At 40.8% G+C, this 19,656-nt stretch overlaps 2 protein-coding genes and 1 long non-coding RNA gene across 3 annotated transcripts; 2 read left to right on the top strand and 1 right to left on the bottom strand.

The window, feature by feature from the left end:
- Positions 1 to 494: 494 nt before the first annotated feature.
- On the top strand, positions 495 to 17,572 carry LOC105919934 (homeobox protein Hox-B5a). Its single transcript, XM_012855405.3, has 3 exons — positions 495 to 1,256; positions 15,412 to 16,071; positions 17,216 to 17,572. The coding sequence occupies exons 1-3, from the start codon at positions 1,208 to 1,210 to the stop codon at positions 17,464 to 17,466; spliced, it is 960 nt and encodes a 319-aa protein (XP_012710859.3). The 5' UTR covers positions 495 to 1,207; the 3' UTR covers positions 17,467 to 17,572.
- LOC110367187 lies at positions 5,517 to 19,605 on the bottom strand. The gene is made up of 3 exons (XR_002427293.2): positions 19,164 to 19,605; positions 18,743 to 19,014; positions 5,517 to 7,218 (listed from the first exon to the last, which is right to left on the bottom strand). It is a non-coding gene; the product is annotated as an uncharacterized LOC110367187 (long non-coding RNA).
- Positions 7,385 to 11,684, top strand: LOC105919935 (homeobox protein Hox-B6a). The gene is made up of 2 exons (XM_012855407.3): positions 7,385 to 9,650; positions 10,893 to 11,684. The coding sequence occupies exons 1-2, from the start codon at positions 9,113 to 9,115 to the stop codon at positions 11,171 to 11,173; spliced, it is 819 nt and encodes a 272-aa protein (XP_012710861.1). The 5' UTR covers positions 7,385 to 9,112; the 3' UTR covers positions 11,174 to 11,684.
- Positions 19,606 to 19,656: the final 51 nt, after the last annotated feature.

Genomic DNA, 19,656 nt, shown 5'->3' with positions numbered 1-19,656 from the left:
TTTCTTTGGGCAAATGAGAATTTAATGCTTCATGACACCGACTTATGGTTACTGTGACCGAAAGGGAAACATAACCAAAAGAATGTTAATTTTACCAAGCTTTATTGTATATAAATAAAATACAAGTGCCAATATATAAAATGTAGCAGAAATAGAAAAGAAGTGCAAAAGAAGTGATGGCGATGAAAATAATTCAAACTGCTCCCACAATTTTAGCCGAAGATGATATCCCCACATTGCTAGAAGTGAACAATATATAGCTACATTACTGCTCCGTAAACAGGATAACCTTCATTCCTGTTCATTCATTCATTCAGGGTTAATTTTGAACCCTTTGTCTCTGTTTGGTGCAAAGTGAACAAAACGAACCTTTTAGCTATCATCACTATAGAACACCACACCTATAATTAAATAAAGAAGAAAAACTCAAGATCAAACGCATACTTTTTTTTCTTTGTACGCCCGCTGTGAGCTTGTTTGCAGAGGGACAGAAGAAGAAGAAAATGGCGTCTGAGAGGATGAGTGAAAGGCGAGGAGCAGCTACCCTCCAGCAGCACTCCACGAAGAAATGCAATAAATTCCTTGTTGTTTTATGAAAATTTACAACTTTGTGATACAAGTTTATGAGTGGCCGTGCATGGGGATTGGACGGCAGGCTGGTCATGTGGACGCGCTTAACGTGAACATGAACTTTTTATGATTTCCCAAGTGGCTATAATACTGCAGCGCTGCTCTCCGACCCGAACAGCCGCCCTCTCCTCTCCTGCTTCGGCCGAACCTCGCCAGCCGCCGGGCGCACCTCATCGCGCGAACAAATGAAATTGAACGCTTTTAGCGAGCTGCTGAATAACAGCAGTGATCGTGACTGCAGAGCCGAGAAGAACAGCTACTGACAACAACCCGCCTTCCTCCTCCTCCCTCTGCTGATATTCCTCATCGGCTCCGCTTTCCGACGCCGATGGACCGACAGCCTGAGGAGGAGACAGTCCAAGCCTGGAGACACCATGCCGAAGACAGCATGTTTTTCGTAGACCTGTTTATTTTTTGCTTGTTTTCATTTGACATTACGTTTGATGACCAGCGGTGGAATGCACGATGATACATAACAAGAGTGCTTTATATCTCGACGTCCTCTCGCTGACATCAGAGGATCTGCGAATCCTCCTCTCCCTCGCTCTGGCTTTCGCTTCCTCACAGACCGGGTGAGATGCTGCTCCCGTGCTTCCAGCGCGTCCTGACGCATCGGGGAGCTGCAGGTGAGTCTGGATTATCGGTACAAGGGGCAGCGAGTTCGTCCCGCAGCTGTTAAAGAAACAACCCTTCCTTATTATGGGTAATGCATAAACGCTAGGATGGGGCATAAATTAAACAAATCAACGCTTCCGTGTTGGATTAGGTTCTGGGTTTGTTTCTGCAGACGAAATGGCATCTCCTGAATGTTGGGATTAGGTGGGGAGAGGCCATGTACTGATGGAGATGGGATGGCCCGGACCCGGGTGCATGTTGAGAAACTAATGTTGGCTTTGTTTTTAGAGAAGGTGTTGCGGATTTGACAGTCCAGAAAGCAGACGGTAGGGGATAAGGTGCCTACCGGCGCGCGTGTGTGTTTGTGTGCTGGTGGGCGGGGATACAGACTTGGTTGAGGCTGTCTTTCTGCCTCAGTTTGTACCTCTATCTGTGCTGGAAGATCTTCCAGGTTCTTTCAGCTCCTTCACATCCTGTGTGTGTGTGTGTGTGTGTGTGTGTGTGTGTGTGTGTGTGTGTGTGTGTGTGTGTGTGTGTGTGTGTGTGTGTGTGTGTGTGTGTGTGTGTGTGTGTGTGTGTGTGTAAACACTGGAATGCTGCTCCGTCCGTCAGAGCACTTTTATGACTTTGTTTCCCCACTCATTTCCTCCCTGTGGGTGGGTGGCCGGTGTGCTTTCTGTAGCGTCAGAATACCACCCAACACCCCGCGTCTCCTTTCCATCCTCACCCACAAACAAACCTGCAGCTCTGTCGTGTCTTTTTACAGCTCCGTTTGTCTTAGTTCCAAAACACCTTCAGTGAATGAAGTGCCCTCAATTCCTAAAACGCCCATTTATGGCTAGTCAAAACAACATGGTGTTTGAATTTCTCTTCAGGCGCAGTCTCATTTTAAAACAGAGCAGATGCGTAATCATTTTCTATATGCACAATGAGTAAACTGATATATTCATCTAGTGATTTCTTCTAAAGTCACCCTTCACTAAGTCAAGGCGCAACGCATTCGATATCGATTGGTTGAGAAGACATGCTTTCATATTTTGAAAACATCTAAGTGATGCAATAACAACTACCTTTTTATTTCACAAACCAGTCAAGATATAGAAAAGAAAACACATCTCCAACTTGATAATACATTATTAGACCACATTTATTTCTTTCTTTCTTTCTTTCTTTCTTTCTTTCTTTCTTTCTTTCTTTCTTTCTTTCTTTCTTTCTTTCTTTCTTTCTTTCTTTCTTTCTTTCTTTCTTTCTTTCTTTCTTTCTTTCTTTCTCATTTTCTTCGGTTTGTGCATGTATTGGGGGAAATGTCCTTGTTGCCAGTAGCTGTGTCCCTGTATAATGCGCAAAAGAATTGGTATTAACTCCACAATAAATGTCACACCTGCTTTAAATAATTACATTATTACAGATAGATAGATAGATAGATAGATAGATAGATAGATAGATAGATAGATAGATAGATAGATAGATAGATAGATAGATAGATAGATAGATAGATAGATAGATAGATAGATAGATAGATAGATAGATAGATAGATAGATAGATAGATAGATAGATAGATAGAAGGAAAGAACTTTCAGGATAGTCCAGCAAAAGGCTCTGGTGCCATCTAGCGTCACACTGATGGCAGTATGCATGGCCATGTCTGTTCACGTTAGGAGACATGCCTTGGATACGTGTGGCTTGAAAAATATAATTGTCTGGGGTGTGCAACTTTGTTGATTTAAACCACGAAAAAACGACTTGTTGGACAGAAAGATTGGCTCCTCCTAGTTTCATTCTTCCTCCGGAAAGCATGGCCGCGGCTGAAAATAAAGATGGCCACACAACATTAGTCTTCCTTCAAAACAGGTGTTGATAGCTCGGGTCCCTTCGGTCGAAGTAGTAAATACGCTGAGCCTTTGGACATTGTAACAGTTTGTGCTTTGGTGTGTATCTTAACCACTAGGTGGTGATTTCAACAGTTACGAAAACTGTTTTGCAACACCTCCGAATGTGCTCACAATCTGGTACCCTGTTGTCTTTGCGGTGAAATGGACAAAGAACAGCCCCGTTATAGTAAGAATAGGAGAAAAGGTTGGGCAGGTATTTGTCATTCCCCAATGTCAATTTCAAGAGCAACATCCTGTAATGTGTTCAAGGATGCGTATGAATTTAATTAGTTGTGACACTGATATTCAGTTTCCAACAGCAGTTGCGTAACTTTCTATCAGTCTGGGATTCAACATATATTTCAATGCATTTGATCCTACCCGAGATAAAATATATTTCTCCCTTTTAAGTGAAAAACGAACCCATTGACTTGATTTTCTTTGAAGGTGGATTTTTGACCGCCATGGTGACAATAGTTGATTTTGTCGGAACAGCTCAGCGCTGAGGTTCATGCTAACTAACTTTAACGCTTTGGAACATGTTTAAATTCTGATACTTTTTTTTTTTGGTACCGATTGTTTATTTATTTATTTAGATGTATTTTTTATTTACTTATTTATCTTTATTAAGTGTACGAAGTGTAATATTGTTATTTAGTTTTGTTTTGTTGTTATAGTGCTTTGTTTTTTTGTTCTTAGAAAAACCTACTTGCAGAGCAGCATATATTCACCCGTTAACTTTTAACCACTGGAAGGCTTGTGAAGCTGGAGGACTGCTCCAGCCGCTGATCGTCCGGTGAAGTGATCCGGAGAATGACTTCAGGGTAATGCGGGAGGTAATGGCGCTTCGCGCTGCCTGGAAACAATTAATACATTAAAACAAAAAACGCGGCAGTCAGGCCGTTTCTGGGAGTTTGTCATTAACTCGTGCTGGAGAGGTCAGTGAGAGGGAGCTAACACACACGCGCGCGCGCGCTCCTTCGTGATACCGTATTGATCCTCACTCGATGGCATCGTTATCAACGTTGATGATTAAATAAAGTAAAAGCCAGTTACTGTACCCTTCTTTTATTCTCACAGAGTTAGGTTCTGGATGTTGTTCCTTTAATGGAATTCCTCACGCTTTGTATTTCTAACCGTTAGGATGAATAAAAAACGTATTTATTTGAATAAATCTCCTTTAAGTAAGATGACATTGATTTCCGATCAATGTTAACATTTAAAGAAAAGCCTGGTAGCTCCGTAAAATTCTATTAAAATTCTTGAAAAAATAAAAAAAAAAACGAGAAAACATTTTAATTTAAGACAATCGAATATTTAGGTGAAAACTACACCGCAGGATGAAAAGTGCTGCAGCTGATATGAAGCATTCTGTTCGGTGCTTGTGTGCAGTCCTGTGAACAGAACATTTATCCATCTGCTGTTTCCAGCGGCTCTGTTTTCACTTCACCGCCATCTTTCGACTTTACAAGGAGTCATAAAGAGCAATAAAGCCATAAAATGTCCAATGCCTTGCGCGCGCGCGCGCGCACACACACACACACACACACACACACACACACACACACACACACACACACACACACACACACACACACACACACACACACACGCACGCACACAGACACACACGAGGGAGTAAAGAAGAGCCATAAAGTAGACTTCCAACTCTTTTAGATTTAATGTCGCTGATCTCTGAAGTTTCTCACATTCCTGGGCTTCTTTCAGCAGCCCTCAAATGTTTACACTGAAGTTAACTCGCAGACACACATGTCTGATTTACTGCACAGGACTACCGCCAGCTTAGCAAGTAAATCCGTTATGAAAAAGTTGAAACGTTTGGGCTTATTATCATCTTTGGAAGTCGTGGGAGTCCAGTGCAATCTGAAAATGTGGAGCTTCACTGCTGAGGCTTAAAATAGGAGGCTTCCCACACTGACAGCCTCCAAAACCTTCACATTTAACACTTCACCTATAACACTTTAATCTATAAAAGTCTCTAAAAGTAAAAACACAAATACATTATGAGAAAATACCACGCATGTGACCCAAACCTAAAAGCAGCTTGTACAAAACTAGGAAAACTTCCGCGTTTTCATTCACAATTTATTATGCACGTTTCAGTCTAGAGCTATGAGAAAACACTTTTTTTATATAAAAACATGTTACAACTGAACAAGAGGGTGAGCGTTACATGGTCAGTCAAGGGACTTTTTTTAATGATTGCTATTATTATAATAATAACGATAGTTACATTATTATTATTATTATTATTATTATTATTATTATTATTATTATTATTATTATTATTATTATTATTATTATTATTATTATTATTATTATTATTATTATTATTATTATATACAATAATACCTTGACACAAGACAATACAAGTAACATAACATAAAAGCTATACCATGCTATATTTATTTACTTACTTATTTATTACAAAGGGCAAGTTGCAGAGCCGCTGTGACCCGATGTAATGACCAAAACAACTAAGAAATTAACACAATAGAGCAATTAAACACTTTTTAAAGAATGGTGCGAAATATGTCCCCCTGTCCGCTGTAACTGTCATAAACACATGCTCTGTTTGTGCATAATGCACCAGACTTCTTGCAAAACACTTAATTTATTTGCCTTTTAGGGCTTTTTGGCTCCCAACCATCCAACAACGACACACAGCAACATGTACATAAAGCACAGCCCTGCTCTTCAATAGTAACCATGTTGTTATTTCCTCTCATATGGCTTTACAAGGAGGCCGTGTTGCATACATTGTTTTTAAATGAACAAAAAAAAAACAACCGTGTTTTGTAACCCTGTTTAATAAAGTTATTGTTTAACCTGCGTTGTCTCAGCATCAGCAGCTTTACATTTCGACACAACAGACCAACAAAGTATCAAGTAACTCACCGAGGCTACCTTTCATGCTTTTAATATGCGTTGTGATTAATAATATGTATTACTGGATGTAAAGCCTCCTTCATTCAGTTTGAAAACACGCCTTTTATTTGACTCGTTATATTATTTTACAACCAAACTTTGGATTCAATGTGATATAGCCCAATTAAATAGTTTTTTCCCTTTTTGTTTTGTTAACAACTAAAATTGGTATGTGCCTTTTACAGCTTGCTTTTCACATGAGTTAAAAACAAACAGAAACTCATTAAAAATATTTTGTTTTTTAAACACAATACTTTTTTATCGAGGTTTCCTTTTCACTGTGATATGTTTGGAAAAGATTGGTGAATAAGGTTGAGAATAAATCAAATAACATTTCATGTCATTTAATGACAGCAGGTAAAACTATTATAATTCAAATTGAAAGACACCTTAGTTCGCTTTTTTAAATGAACGAATCACTTGTAGCAAAAAGCTAGACCTGTTTTGGTCTTAATCGTTTCGAAAATAATTAATAATTATGTAAATAATTAAGAATAATAATCATTAATAATGTTTGAAGTGTGATTACACTGTTTATTGTGAGACAATATACATATTTATATGTAAGCTCTTTTACCAGAATAAAAGTTATTGATTTAAACATTTATTGGCGCTGTCGCTGTAAATGTTGTATTCCATGTCAGAATAGGGGATGTGAAACCCACCAGGTCGCTTGTTATGCCGTTGCGCTGAAAGGGGGACTCTAGGTAACGTAATGAGAGTGTTAGCATCCTGTGTCTGTCCCGGGCTGCTGGCCATCCCCGTCCTTGTTGCTGCTCATCAATGATTAAACCCCAGTCAGCTCCAAAACAAGTTGGCTGCTTCCCGTTCCCACAAAGCGGGGAGGAAACAGCGTCCTGCCGACGCGAGAGAGGCCAGGAGAGGGGAGGTGTGGGTCAAAAAGCAAAAAGTAGGTAAGCAACCACAGAAAGGCTGCAAATTTCAAATTCAGCTTCTCCACCATGGACCACACGAATTCGGCGTTAAAATGTTCCCACTTCCCAGTCATATCCGCAGTGTCTTTAATAGGAGAAGAGCTCGGCTTTTGGGGAATGCGTTGGGTGGGAGGGTAAAGTAAAAGCAAAAATAGAGTCTTTGTGTCGATTTATCAGTCGGACTGTCTGTAGTTTGGCCGTGGGGACAAGCTGCAGCCTGTGAAGGAAACAAAGAGAGAGACAGAGAAGAGGAAGATTTATTTATGGCTGCGGTTATTTTACAACCTTGCTGACACAAATCAGGCTTGGAAATCTCTTTCTTTCTTTCTTTCTTTCTTTCTTTCTTTCTTTCTTTCTTTCTTTCTTTCTTTCTTTCTTTCTTTCTTTCTTTCTTTCTTTCTTTCTTTCTTTCTTTCTTTCTTTCTTTCTTTCTTTCTTTCTTTCTTTCTTTCTCTCAACGAAGAACAAACTGATCTGTGTGTGTTATGGGAGGTCGGTGTTGTTAATTTGAGCGTAGTTATTTCTTTGATTTTATCTGCGTTTTGATTTCACTACGCTTGGTTCAGGTAAAATACATCACAGACATCAGAAACATGATTTGATACTCTAAAAGATGGTGGTTAATCTTTAGCTTTTGAGCAACTCTATGTTTAATGTACTATAGTTTTTATTAAGATTAGTTAGAATTTTAGAATTCAACATGTTTTCTTCTGTGTTTACATTTTATGTCTATTCTAAATTTACATTTTAACTAAACGAATTGAAACCAATAATTTGTATATTTGTCTTGTTAAGATACTAATGTGCACCTAAAGGTAATTTCCGTGATTCGTTTGCCATGTAAAAGCTTGCAGGCCTAATCAGTGTCATTGAAACTGAAAAAATTGATTTTTTTTTAGGACTGTTTCTTTTCTTCTTCTCGTCTTACTTTCCAGACTAATCAGTGTCTCAGCAAAGTAAAATAATTCACGGCACACATTGATCACATCCAACCACTTCCAAAAACTTCAGAGGAGGCTGGGACAGACAGACAAACATTAAACTATATTCAGAGGACTGTCATTCGACCAGGTCTTGTTCTAATGAAGAAAAAGGAGGGCCTATGGAAGAGGACACACACGTCGGTAGAGTATCGTGATGTAAATCAACCCAGCGAACAATTAAGGTCTACCAGTTACAAACATACAAACATCTAAATTATAGGAGTAGAGCAGAGCGTGTATTCTACAATAAGCTCACTCGGATCCCCTTCTACAAACAAAACACGCAATCACACAGGGTGATATACGAGTCGTGCGCTTTCCTGCATCTTGTATTTGTTCCACAATTTCATTTCAATGCGTTCTGCTGGCTATTATCAACAAAACGCAATGGATGTGTGCTCACTTTCCCCTGGTGGTGCAGCACCTCAACCATGCACACACACCCACGGGCGGGCGCTAGCTGCAGGTTTTATGGGTCCAACATCAGATGAAGGACGATACACAAGAAGAGACACAATCAATTTAACGCGCGAAGAGTTCCGCTGTGATTGCGCAATCTCACCGGGAGCAGCAGGAAGATTAGAAAGAGAAATGAAATGACAATTAGATAGGAGAAGGGAGCGGGAGATTGAAGAAGGGAAATAAGAAAGGGGGGGGGGGGGTCGTGGTGGTTCCCAGACCCCCTCCTCTTCCTCCTTCTTCACTCCAACGAAAGGAAAAATGAGGCAAACTAATGCCAGGCTTCTCATTGGACAGTGTTTGGTCAGCTGGTCTCTGACTCCCCTATTCTCCTCACCCAATTCCTGTAACATACACACACATTGACTCTTGCTACTGAGCCCCACACTGCCCAGGACTGGCACCCAGCCACCCCAACTTCACCTTCCTCACCCCCTCCCAATCTGCGATAAACTCAGTGATAGCAGCAGCCCGTCGGACTGTGGGCTATAAAACACAACAAATCATAAAGTGCAGGCAGGGAAAGCAGAGGAAGGAGGACGGGAGGAAGAACCGTTAGCCTCAGTCTACTCCTCCTTCTTCTTCATCGCGTTATCACTGTTGTTGTGTTTGTTAGTGCCCTCCTGTGCTCCCCTCTTATCTTCTCCTCCTCCTTTCCCACTTTTACCAATGAGTTCATATTTTGTAAACTCCTCTTTCCCGGTTATACCGGGAACGGGTGGGGGCGGCCAGGCGGCGTCAGCAGAGCCATTCCTCGGTCAGATCTCACTTTATTCATCGGGATACGCCGACCATCCGCTCAGACACTACCCGGGGGCAGCAGCGGTGACTGCGGCCGCGGCTTACAGTGCTCACCAGGAGAAGCCTTATCCAACCACTACATACTACCAGCAGGCTGCGAACGGAGCGTACAGTGGGCACCGAGCGGCGGGGGTGGCGGTCGGGGGCGCGTCCGGACCTGGCGGATGCGACTACGCTACAGCAGCGGCGGCGGCAGCTGCAGCGGCAGCCACGAACTTTTACCGAGACAAGGATCATCCGTGCAGTCTGGAGGAACACCAGCTTGCTTTGAGCCAAGACGGCATGCATCGCAAAGTGGAGTGCGCTGGGCTAGGAGGAAAGGGGCTATTTGGAGAATCGATGGATGACAAACAAACAGTGCCAACTCCAATCTATCCGTGGATGCAGCGGATGAACGCATGTAACGGTTAGTGTGTCTTCCTTCTTAAACTGACGTTTTGTTTCCTCTGTCAGTCAGCCTCACTTCCCCCTCCTCTTACTGAAGCTGCTTTATAGAACTCGTTTGTTGGCTTACCAGCCAGTCAAGAGCTTGGTGTTTTATTGTCCGTCATAAAACTGGTTTGTTTGGCTCAAAGCTGCAGTCACTGTGTGACCTAGGCTGCTCGCTGACGCAGCTACCGAGCAGGGGCAGCTAGGTTAAAGACAAAGTCTGCCAAATATTGCTGCGTCACTTTGTCAACTTGTTTTGCTTCTTTCTGAATGGTTTTCTTAATACCCCTTTAATTTGTAACTTCCATAAAATTTATTTTCATTCAAAAAACATACTTTTAAAAAAACAGTTGCTTCTGTTGATCAAAAATAATTCCATCTTTTGATCAAAGATTTCATTCCATTTTCGGAACTTTATTTCATGCAGCGTTAGATACCATAATTCCTACGCATTGTATACTGATTATTTCAAACGGAAGTGACAATAACGCGACTGCAGCGATGCAGTGAAAGTTGGACTAGAGGCAGCTTTAGTTTGAAAATGTGGGATTTTTAAAAAATGTCTGTCTTTTTTCACTACAGCATTAAATCAAAGCAAAAAAAGTGGGATGCTGTGGCTCAAAACAGAATTGTGGAAAGAAAATGTTTTGTTTGAGGTCGTTAATAGCTAATAGCACATACCTTTCAAAAGGCTCCAACTGGAAAAGATGTGGAGAAAACAGCAGTAAAAATAAAACAGAAAAAATTTAAGCTGTACACAGCAGTTAGATAGCTTATGTAATATTAGAACAAAACGATCAAGACAAAAAGAAAATTATCTGTTAACAAATTTGGTTTGGAACGCTTTTATTGCATGTTAATATTCAAATATGTGGCAACAATGCGGACTGTCCGCATATTCTGTCTCTGATTGATCCAGAATCTGCTAAACTGACATCCCCCTCTGGGCGAGTAATCTAGATTTTGGGATATTTGGCCTCGGTATAAGAACAAGTATTTTTATTGAAATCTTACATTATTATTATTGTAATTAATGTTAGTAATATTTATTATTACTACTACTAGTAGTAGTAACAGTTTTAGCATAAGCAACTTGCACTGATCCTTAAAAGAAAGACGGAGACGTTTACAATTAACCAAAATAAGGTGTCACAAAATGTGTTTAGGCTTTAGTTTGAATGTGACCTCTTGCGTGGCTCTGTCTCTCCTTATCTCATAGGAACCTTTGGCAGCCCGGGCAGACGCGGCCGGCAGACATACACGCGCTACCAAACCCTGGAGCTGGAGAAGGAGTTCCACTTCAACCGGTACCTGACGCGGCGGCGGCGCATCGAAATTGCGCACGCACTCTGCCTCACAGAGCGGCAGATCAAGATCTGGTTCCAGAACCGGAGGATGAAGTGGAAGAAGGAGAACAAACTCATTAACTCATCCTCGTCCTCCTCTTCCTCCTCCTCCACGGTAAACGGCACAGACGAGGAAGAGAAACGGACGGAATGAAATTAAAGAAAATGATAAGAGACATTAACTGGAAGAAAAGGATGGAAGAAAATCCATGCTGATTATTCCCAATCTGTTTGTAAAGTGTGGACATTTTGTACGCTCACGACTTCATTCCTCTCTGTTTGACGACTCAACCGTGTGGGTCATTAAGAGGTATAAAATGTTTTTCTCCGTGCTTTTCTCTAGGATCTGTGCCTCTCAGCCCAGTCTCGGTTAAAACACTTAGTATTTGACATTTCTACTCGTTTCTAATGCCGACCTGTTATATTTAAGTGCTTTTCCCCAAAACATTTAAAACCAAAAATGCATTCTCCTGAATCGTACCACCGATACTAAATATTGAAACATAAGGAGCCACAAAATAAAGTGAAAAGCAATGGGAAGATAAATAGAAGAAAAGGAAGAATAAATAAAAATTCCATACAGATGTCTTGTTTGGGTGTTAAAACACACACACACACACACACACACACACACACACACACACACACACACACACACACACACACACACATGTCTATATATATATATATATATATATATATATATATATATATATATATATATATATATGTCTATATATATATATGTATATATATATATGTATATATATATATATGTATATATATATATATATATATATATATATATATATATATATATATATATATATATATATATATATTGAAACGTTTTAATTTTATTTGCATATTGCTTTTTTCTATGAGATAAGAAATCAGGTTGAGGTGCAGATGGTGTATTAGCAGCAGTGATTTAAGGAATTCCAATAAAACTACCTAATTTGTTACGGTTATAATTTGTGGGGTGGGTGTTTTGTTCTTGTTTGTTTTTGTATCAAGCACCTGCTTTGAAAAAAAAACACTTCCTCTTTGTGTTTCTCCATTCTGTTTGCTATACTGTTAATTGAGCAGTTATTAATGCTGGATTGTGTTCCACGCATACTAAACAACATGGGGAGGGAAAGAAGTTGATATATGTCCTATGGTGTACATACTGTAGCTCAAATATACAGATTTAGGCAAGGAAAATCCCTTTGCATTGTAAAAATTATTCAGCCTGAAAGGTTTTGGTGGTATTTGGCCCATACTTTTTCACTTGGTTGTAAAACAAGTGTGTGGAAGTGTTGACCTGCTTATGTTGTCCTCCAAACTACCTAAACAATTTCAGAAAAGTGTAAATTTGATTAAATTTGTAGGTTTATCTTAGTGTTTTGTCAAGTACGTACTACCTATGAGAAATAAACTGTAAAGAAGTGTATGATGAAATTTTGTTTTATATGGGGGGGGGGGTGACATATTAATTCACCAACACTAACAAAGAGGGACTTCATACTTCCATATTATGATGTTGAAGACAGGTTTATTTCATGATTTAGTGCCTTATGTCTGTTTGCGCCCAGAGACCGATAAACCTTTTAGTCATTTTCATGTAAGCGTGAAACATGCAACACATATTTGATACGAGGCCGGAAATGTTGGTTCGGTAGCGGAGTTGGGTTCTGGAGGGCCGGGCCTTGCGGGGCCAGTTAGGTGTGATGCTCCTCAGGGGAAGTTTCGCCAGCTTGAACCAATTAATGAGCAGAGCCAGGCAGAGAAAGTTGACCTATCCTCAAGCAGGCCAGTCTGACAAGTTGCACATATACACACACACTTCACCCAGACAAAGTGGACAATGGCCAGTGACCTTTTGAACTGTTCTTGTCCCCAGAGTGACCAGCAAGCAGACCTCCATTTGAATTTCGCTGATGTGAACACATGCATGCGCGGAAATAAGGCAAATTGTTTCTGGGCTCAGCTTGTGTAAGGATTCAGCCTAGCTGTGAACCTAAACAGGACCATTAACAAAATCAGCATGCATTCAGCTCCTAGTTCCATCCTTATTCAGCAGCTCCCGCATAAAACTTTATCAAAATATACTATAATTTTAATATTACAGCCAACAATTTATTAAAACGAGCCTATATACATACTTAGCTGAAAACAAGTAAACATAGATTTAGCACAATCGTTTTGAACAGATGGTTCATCAAGAGCATGTTGAGGAGGAAACGTTGATAAGTGTTTCACCAGTCAAATATATGTCAGTTGTTAAACTGATTAAAATCTCTTGCTTGCTGTGGTTGAGCTTTTAGATATAAAAAAAATTGGTTAACAAATGTGTTCATGTACAACACATGCTACAAATAAGACGGTGGAAGATGTCTGCCTGATGTGGAGAGGAAACCATTTTCATGTCATTTAAACAAAGACACATCACCGGTATTTGTGTGTTCACCTTTTGGAAACATTGCCTACATACACTTCCCTTTATAAGACATAATTTACAATAAAGAAAATCTTTATAAGGAGAGCAGTTTGAAGTCAGAACAGATAATGTGTAATGGTAAACAGAAAAAGTATCAATCCCTTCTTCAGCTATTTCACCTTTTTAACTCCCTCACTCCAGAAACAAAGATTGTTGATCTGAAATTTAAATCCACTCTGTATTTTGTTGTTATTATTTTTTATTACTGGTATTATTATGTAGCTTAGTTAATAGGTAGTATGCATCCACAGGCTAATTTTAAGTCAGTTTCTAAGCAGTTGGGCGTGTGGAATGCAGACTGTAATGGACACCTCCTCACACAGAGTAAATCTATTGATATCTTTCCAAAATTAAAAATTTAATTCCTGATCTGTCCCCTGCTCTAATCAGTGTGTCAGAGTTGCAACAAAGCATGCCTACTCTGGTGAGTCCAACTCAGACACACACAGGCACAATGGCCTGTAATGCATCCCAACCAAGAAACCAACAAATAATAAATCAGCAGATTTCTATCCTGTGTGGCTACCACAGATCAGGTTTGACATTCCACCACTGCAGTTTAGGAGAAGGTAGAGGAAAGCAGAGAGAAGTGTCAGCCAAAGATATTACCCTGGAAAGAAGGAAGGAACAAATAATGAAAAAAAAATCTATGTTTTCTATAAAATTGTATGGAATATTGCCATAGTGACCATATTTGTTTGTGTACGTCGTGGAAGAGGTTGGGGTATTGTGCATTGCACCATCTACTCCTCTAGTATACTAAAAATATTTTTTTCAGTTGGTTTTAAGGGGAAATGTTTCACCAATAAGAATATAGACACATCAGGAAGAAGATTTGATGATTGTGTACAACTTACCTTCTGGGGGAATATGTTGTAACTATTTATAAAAAGGAACATAATGTCCTGCTTTTCCTCTGATGGGGAATTCTATCTGTTCCTTTTCCAGATTGCTTCCCTGCCGACAAACACATTTATAGTATTTTAGTAGTTTCAGAATTGAGCTTTTATTATTTTTCCTATAGTATATATATATATATATATATATATATATATATATATATATATATATATATATATATATATATATATATATATAAAATACATATTGTTGACTGTAGAGGGGAGCGATTGATTGCTCTGCACTGTGAGCTGAAGGTGGAAGTCAGCGTGTTGTTATTGCCCCGTCTGTGTTCATTATCATTGAGTATTCTTATGTTCTCCTGCTCATAATTTGAACCCTCCCAAAAGGTCAGTAAAGAGGCCTGAGTGATAGGACACATTTGATTGTTGCACTATGGGAGAAAGGGAGCACATATAGTAGGAATGTCCCTTCTTAAAATACTTAAAGTTTTTCTCTTTGCCCTTCTTTCCGTCTTCCAATAGGTGCAATACAAACATATTTGCAATAGGTGGCGCTCTTAATTCACCTCAGCATCGCTGCCAGCCGAAAGATAGTTGGAGGAAGAGGGGGAGGAAGAGGCTTCCCCCGCCCAAGCCTTTATCTATAGAAACCTCAGAGCATGAATTACCTCTGCAAAGTCATCAGCGAGAATTTACGAGTTGTTTGCAAAATCACGTGACCGCACCCCTCCTTCTTTGTGTGTTTCCCTGTCTCCTCCCTCACCTCACCCCTCACCTCCCCATGACACACACACGCATACACAGATCCAGATCCAACATGCACACACAACCGCTACCCCACCCCCCTATTTGGACAGCGCATACATAGCTAAAAACGAAGTACAGTGCAACGCCATAATTCACTAATACATCATAAATCGTTGAAAGTACCGCGTTATAACGACCAAGAGAAATCTGACAAATCAAGCCCCCTGTGACTGCTCAGCTGTTAGCCTGTAACTATTTAAAACAACTAAATGAGTTCTTACTTTGTAAACTCGTTCTCAGGGCGCTACCCGAATGGCCCCGAGTACCAGCTGCTAAATTATGGAGCAAGCAACAACGCGAGTACAGGGACGTACAGGGACTCCTCCTCTGCCACCATGCACCATGCGACGGGCTCTTATGGCTACAGCTACAATGGCATGGATCTGAGCGTAACCAGCCGGGGAGGAGAGGGCAACAGAGCCGCGCACACCGGAGGACACTTCGGCGGAGGTTCGGCAGTGGAGGACTCCAGGGACTTAGGCTTCAGACAGTCGGCCAGTTGCTCGCTCTCCTCCGCGGGAAATTCTCTCCTGGCAGGCGGTCGTGAGAACAGCAAGCTGTGCAAACAGATACCGTCTCCCACCTCAGAACAACCAGGAAGCAGCAACCTCAGCTCTCCAAACCTGTCCTCCTCCTCTTCCTCCTCCTTCTCCTTCTCCTCCTCCGCCGCGGCAGCTGGTGGTGCGGCGCAGCGCTCCACAGAGCCTGAGAACGCTTCACAAGGCAGCGAGGACCGGCTCCATACCCGCGAAATCGGCGATGGGAGTAATCTACCGTCCAATAATGAGCATTCGCAAGCTACCCAGAAGCAGGATGGCGGCCCGATGGGATCAGCTGCTGGCAGCGACGCACAGACACCCCAGATTTTCCCCTGGATGAGAAAACTGCACATAAGCCATGGTACATTTTGGCTCTCGGCGTTACAGTTTTACCTATTTGTTTGCAAGAAGTTCACGCCGCAAGCTAAGTTTGTTGAAAATAAGTAGATGTTGAGTCATTCCAGTTTGTGGGAATTATTTGGAGAGGAAGATTTTTTTTCTCCATAAAGCATCTAGGCTTTAATATGATTTGAGTAAACGGAGTCTTAAATAATGTTTGACAAACAGCAATAATGCATCCTTTTTGACTGATCTATTCTGAGTATACTGCACAAATTGTTTAGTCTTGATCAAAAAAATAACTTCAGTTAAAAAAATGTTTCTTTAAATTGCAATTTATTTATTTTTTCCACCGATTGAATTCTAATTGTAAATCATAGTCCAACCAAAAAGCGCAGTTTGCTCTATGTTTTCGGTGGCTGATTGCGCAGCTCATTTTATCCCCACACCCTTTAAAGCAATGCTTGGATTGCCGTCCCTCTTTGCGCCTGTTTTATTTTAAGTCTCACAAAAGCGTTATATATCTGTCAAAGGTGAGGCAAGCTGGACTGCAAAGCAAAGCAAAGCTCCCATCTGGGGAGCATGCAGGGCCGGGTGTGAAGAAAAGGCAGCAGGGAAGAAAAGAAAGAGAGCCTGCCATGCTTTAGATGTTGTTGCTGCTTTGAAAAGTCAGGCTTTATTAGGTGTGGAAACTTTATTAAAGAGGTGAGGCAGAGGACGAGGCAATAAAACCCTGAAGGGACCTGAAGGAAATTGAAGGACGAGAGTGATGTTACTCCTGAATGGATCAGGATTGTGAAAAACAAAGCAGACCTTTCAGAACCGATTGTGGCAGAAAAATAATTTATTTGGCTTTTATTTGTTGCGCTCGTTTTATCAACGCTTATGCACGAGCATTTTTGTCCGCTGTGCTCTTCGTGCGCAATAACAGTCAAACACCTGTAACTACAATATCAGATGTAATAAAGCGACTTTTTCAGACGTAGGCCCAAACTTTTGCTTTCCATATATTTTGTGTAAAAACTGAACAAATGGTGCCTCCAAATGAGGCGAGTGTTCACAGACTATTACCCCCTCCCCCCACACAGGTTTTCTGATGATGCCCAGTTTTGTCACACATGGACCCCTCTGTCCTAACGGCGTTGTGTTCCTTCCAAACCCCTCAGATATGACGGGCCCGGACGGGAAACGGTCACGGACAGCGTACACCCGCTATCAGACTCTGGAGCTGGAGAAGGAGTTCCACTTCAACCGGTACCTCACGCGGCGGCGGCGCATCGAAATTGCTCACGCGCTCTGCCTCACGGAACGGCAGATCAAGATCTGGTTCCAGAACCGGAGGATGAAGTGGAAGAAGGACAACAAGCTGCTAAGCATGAGTCTGGCCACGGCTGGTACCACCTTCCAACCCATGTAGTAAAAGCCCTCTGAAAGTACCCGGCGGTACGGCTTGATGACGTGTCGCTGAGGTTCGTGGGAGGCAAACATGACTTAAAAGTGCAAAGTAATGAAAAAAAGAAAAAAAACCTGAAAAAAATAGAAACATAGAAACTAAAAAAAGCAAGATTCCAACTTCTGCTTTATAACAACTTATGTTCTCAAATTAGCAGCTGTAGTGCACAATACAGCAGCGCAGCACTTTTATTCGTTTGCTATGTCGGTGTTTCAGGGCCACAGAATAATACTAACAGGTACTCTAATGAATACACACACACACACACACACACACACACACACACACACACACACACACATATATATATATATATATATATATATATATATATATATATATATATATATATATATATATATATACATATCTCTGTGTATATGTGTGTGTGTGTATATATATATATATATATATATATATATATATATATATATATATATATATATATATATATATATATATATCATACTCCCAGATGATCGACTTAAGGTCTTACTTTGCAGCCGCACTACCTGCCTATCTGTGAATGTTGTCTTGCTTGTCAGGTGGGATATTTTGCTGTTGTTGATGTGCTTTCTGTTGCAGCCAGAAAGTTATTCACCCCCTGAAGCTCACCTTTATCCCTCTCCCGTCCACTCACCTTGACGCGGTGTTGTTACCCGCAACATTGGAATCTGCACTTATTTTTATCGTGGAAGAATGTATGCGCGAGCATGTTTAGGGAAGTAATTGTGTAAATGTGCGCGTGAGTGGTTTTGTTTGTAAACAAATCTGCCTGGCCTTCTTGTCTCTATCTGTTATTGTTGCTGTATACATTATTGAAATAAGCGCAACTCATATTGTTGTAATAGTAATAATTTGTTGGAGTGTACACAGATATCGTGACAATTTATCAGTGACTGTTTTGCTGTCTGCGGTTGCTTTGTGTGAGTGCGTGGATGTGTGACGTCTGTGCGGTATCGTGTCCCTGTAAACTTTGTCATTGAGCTTTTTGTAACTGTTTGTAACCTTGAGTAAAACATAATTACGAATAAAGTTTCTCACAGTAATCCAAAGAGGACAGCATGATGCTGCTTTGCACAACCTAAAGGGTTTTTTTTTTAGTTTCCGTGGTGCCGAGATACATCCAAAACGTCATTTTATGCCAACACATCGTCATCTAGCTACAGAAAATAAATGTCTCGACCACTTTCTGCCAAAATACTACATCTTCAGAAAACATCCATGTTAGTTTACGTACCTTTTCTTGGACTTTAGCATGGGATGTGCAGAAAATAATCTTAATAAGGAGCATTTTGTGTTTTTCATTTGAGCGAACTGTTAGTACCATAACTGGGCTTAATGTTCTCCAAATATTCCTCTATTTTGCAGGTCAGTCTTGAGTCCATGAGCCTAGAAATTCCAAGGGAGTATCTTCATGGACAAAGGTGGTGTTCTAGCACAACTTCACACTTCAGGGAACTACACAGCGAAACACACAGCCAGCTGATCCAAACAGGCCAGTTTTCTTCTCTGCAGAGAAACGATAACAAATGATCAGCAGTAGACAAATGGGTCACGTTTCTGTCTTTTCCGTCTCGAACGGATGCTGCTCCCAGAGAAATTAAGTTATCTTCTCCTGGCTTCCACTTGTAAACAACCGAATGAACTTTTAAACTCACCGACTGCTGCTGCAGTTCCCCTGCTTTTCTTTCTGAGTTACTCAGGAGCCACATGGGTCCTTCTTCGAGCCTCATCTGGATACAATCTCCCGACCCGTGTCTGTGTGAGCTGCTGTATAAAGACATGCGTAGATTTAAAACTAAAGCCCCTTCCTGCTTTGGGCCACACTATAAAATGGAGGCAGCATTGACATTTGCGTGTCAAACATATGAGGGTTTTTATTTCCAAGTTGGATCGTAAAAATCTGTTCTGATTCCTCTCACTGGCTCCCCTCTGGTCACGTGGGGTCCATAAAGTTAGTTTTATGGTTTAGGGGAGTTGACAGCGTACTATGTATTTCACATTCTAGAAAGCAAGTGACGTTTTAACGGCTTCACGTGGATCCTAAAGGGGTCAGTAAAATAGAGACGGAGCAAGAGAAGCGGTGTGTGTGTGTGTGTGTGTGTGTGTGTGTGTGTGTGTGTGTGTGTGTGTGTGTGTGTGTGTGTGTGT

This window comes from Fundulus heteroclitus, chromosome 16 (assembly GCF_011125445.2).
Source record: "Fundulus heteroclitus isolate FHET01 chromosome 16, MU-UCD_Fhet_4.1, whole genome shotgun sequence".
Taxonomy (NCBI): Eukaryota; Metazoa; Chordata; class Actinopteri; order Cyprinodontiformes; family Fundulidae; genus Fundulus; species Fundulus heteroclitus.
The sequence above is the reverse complement of the archived record's forward strand: the minus strand, read 5'-3'. Positions and strand labels throughout refer to the sequence as shown.

Bases quoted from the DNA above. Each gene is read 5' to 3' on its own strand.
- LOC105919934 (XM_012855405.3), top strand. From the start codon at position 1,208: ATGCTGCTCCCGTGCTTCCAGCGCGTCCTGACGCATCGGGGAGCTGCA. The intron at 1,257-15,411 runs GTGAGTCTGGAT...ACTCGTTCTCAG, and splicing joins GACGCATCGGGGAGCTGCAG to GGCGCTACCCGAATGGCCCC. The intron at 16,072-17,215 runs GTACATTTTGGC...CAAACCCCTCAG, and splicing joins AAAACTGCACATAAGCCATG to ATATGACGGGCCCGGACGGG.
- LOC105919935 (XM_012855407.3), top strand. From the start codon at position 9,113: ATGAGTTCATATTTTGTAAACTCCTCTTTCCCGGTTATACCGGGAACG. The intron at 9,651-10,892 runs GTTAGTGTGTCT...CTTATCTCATAG, and splicing joins GCGGATGAACGCATGTAACG to GAACCTTTGGCAGCCCGGGC.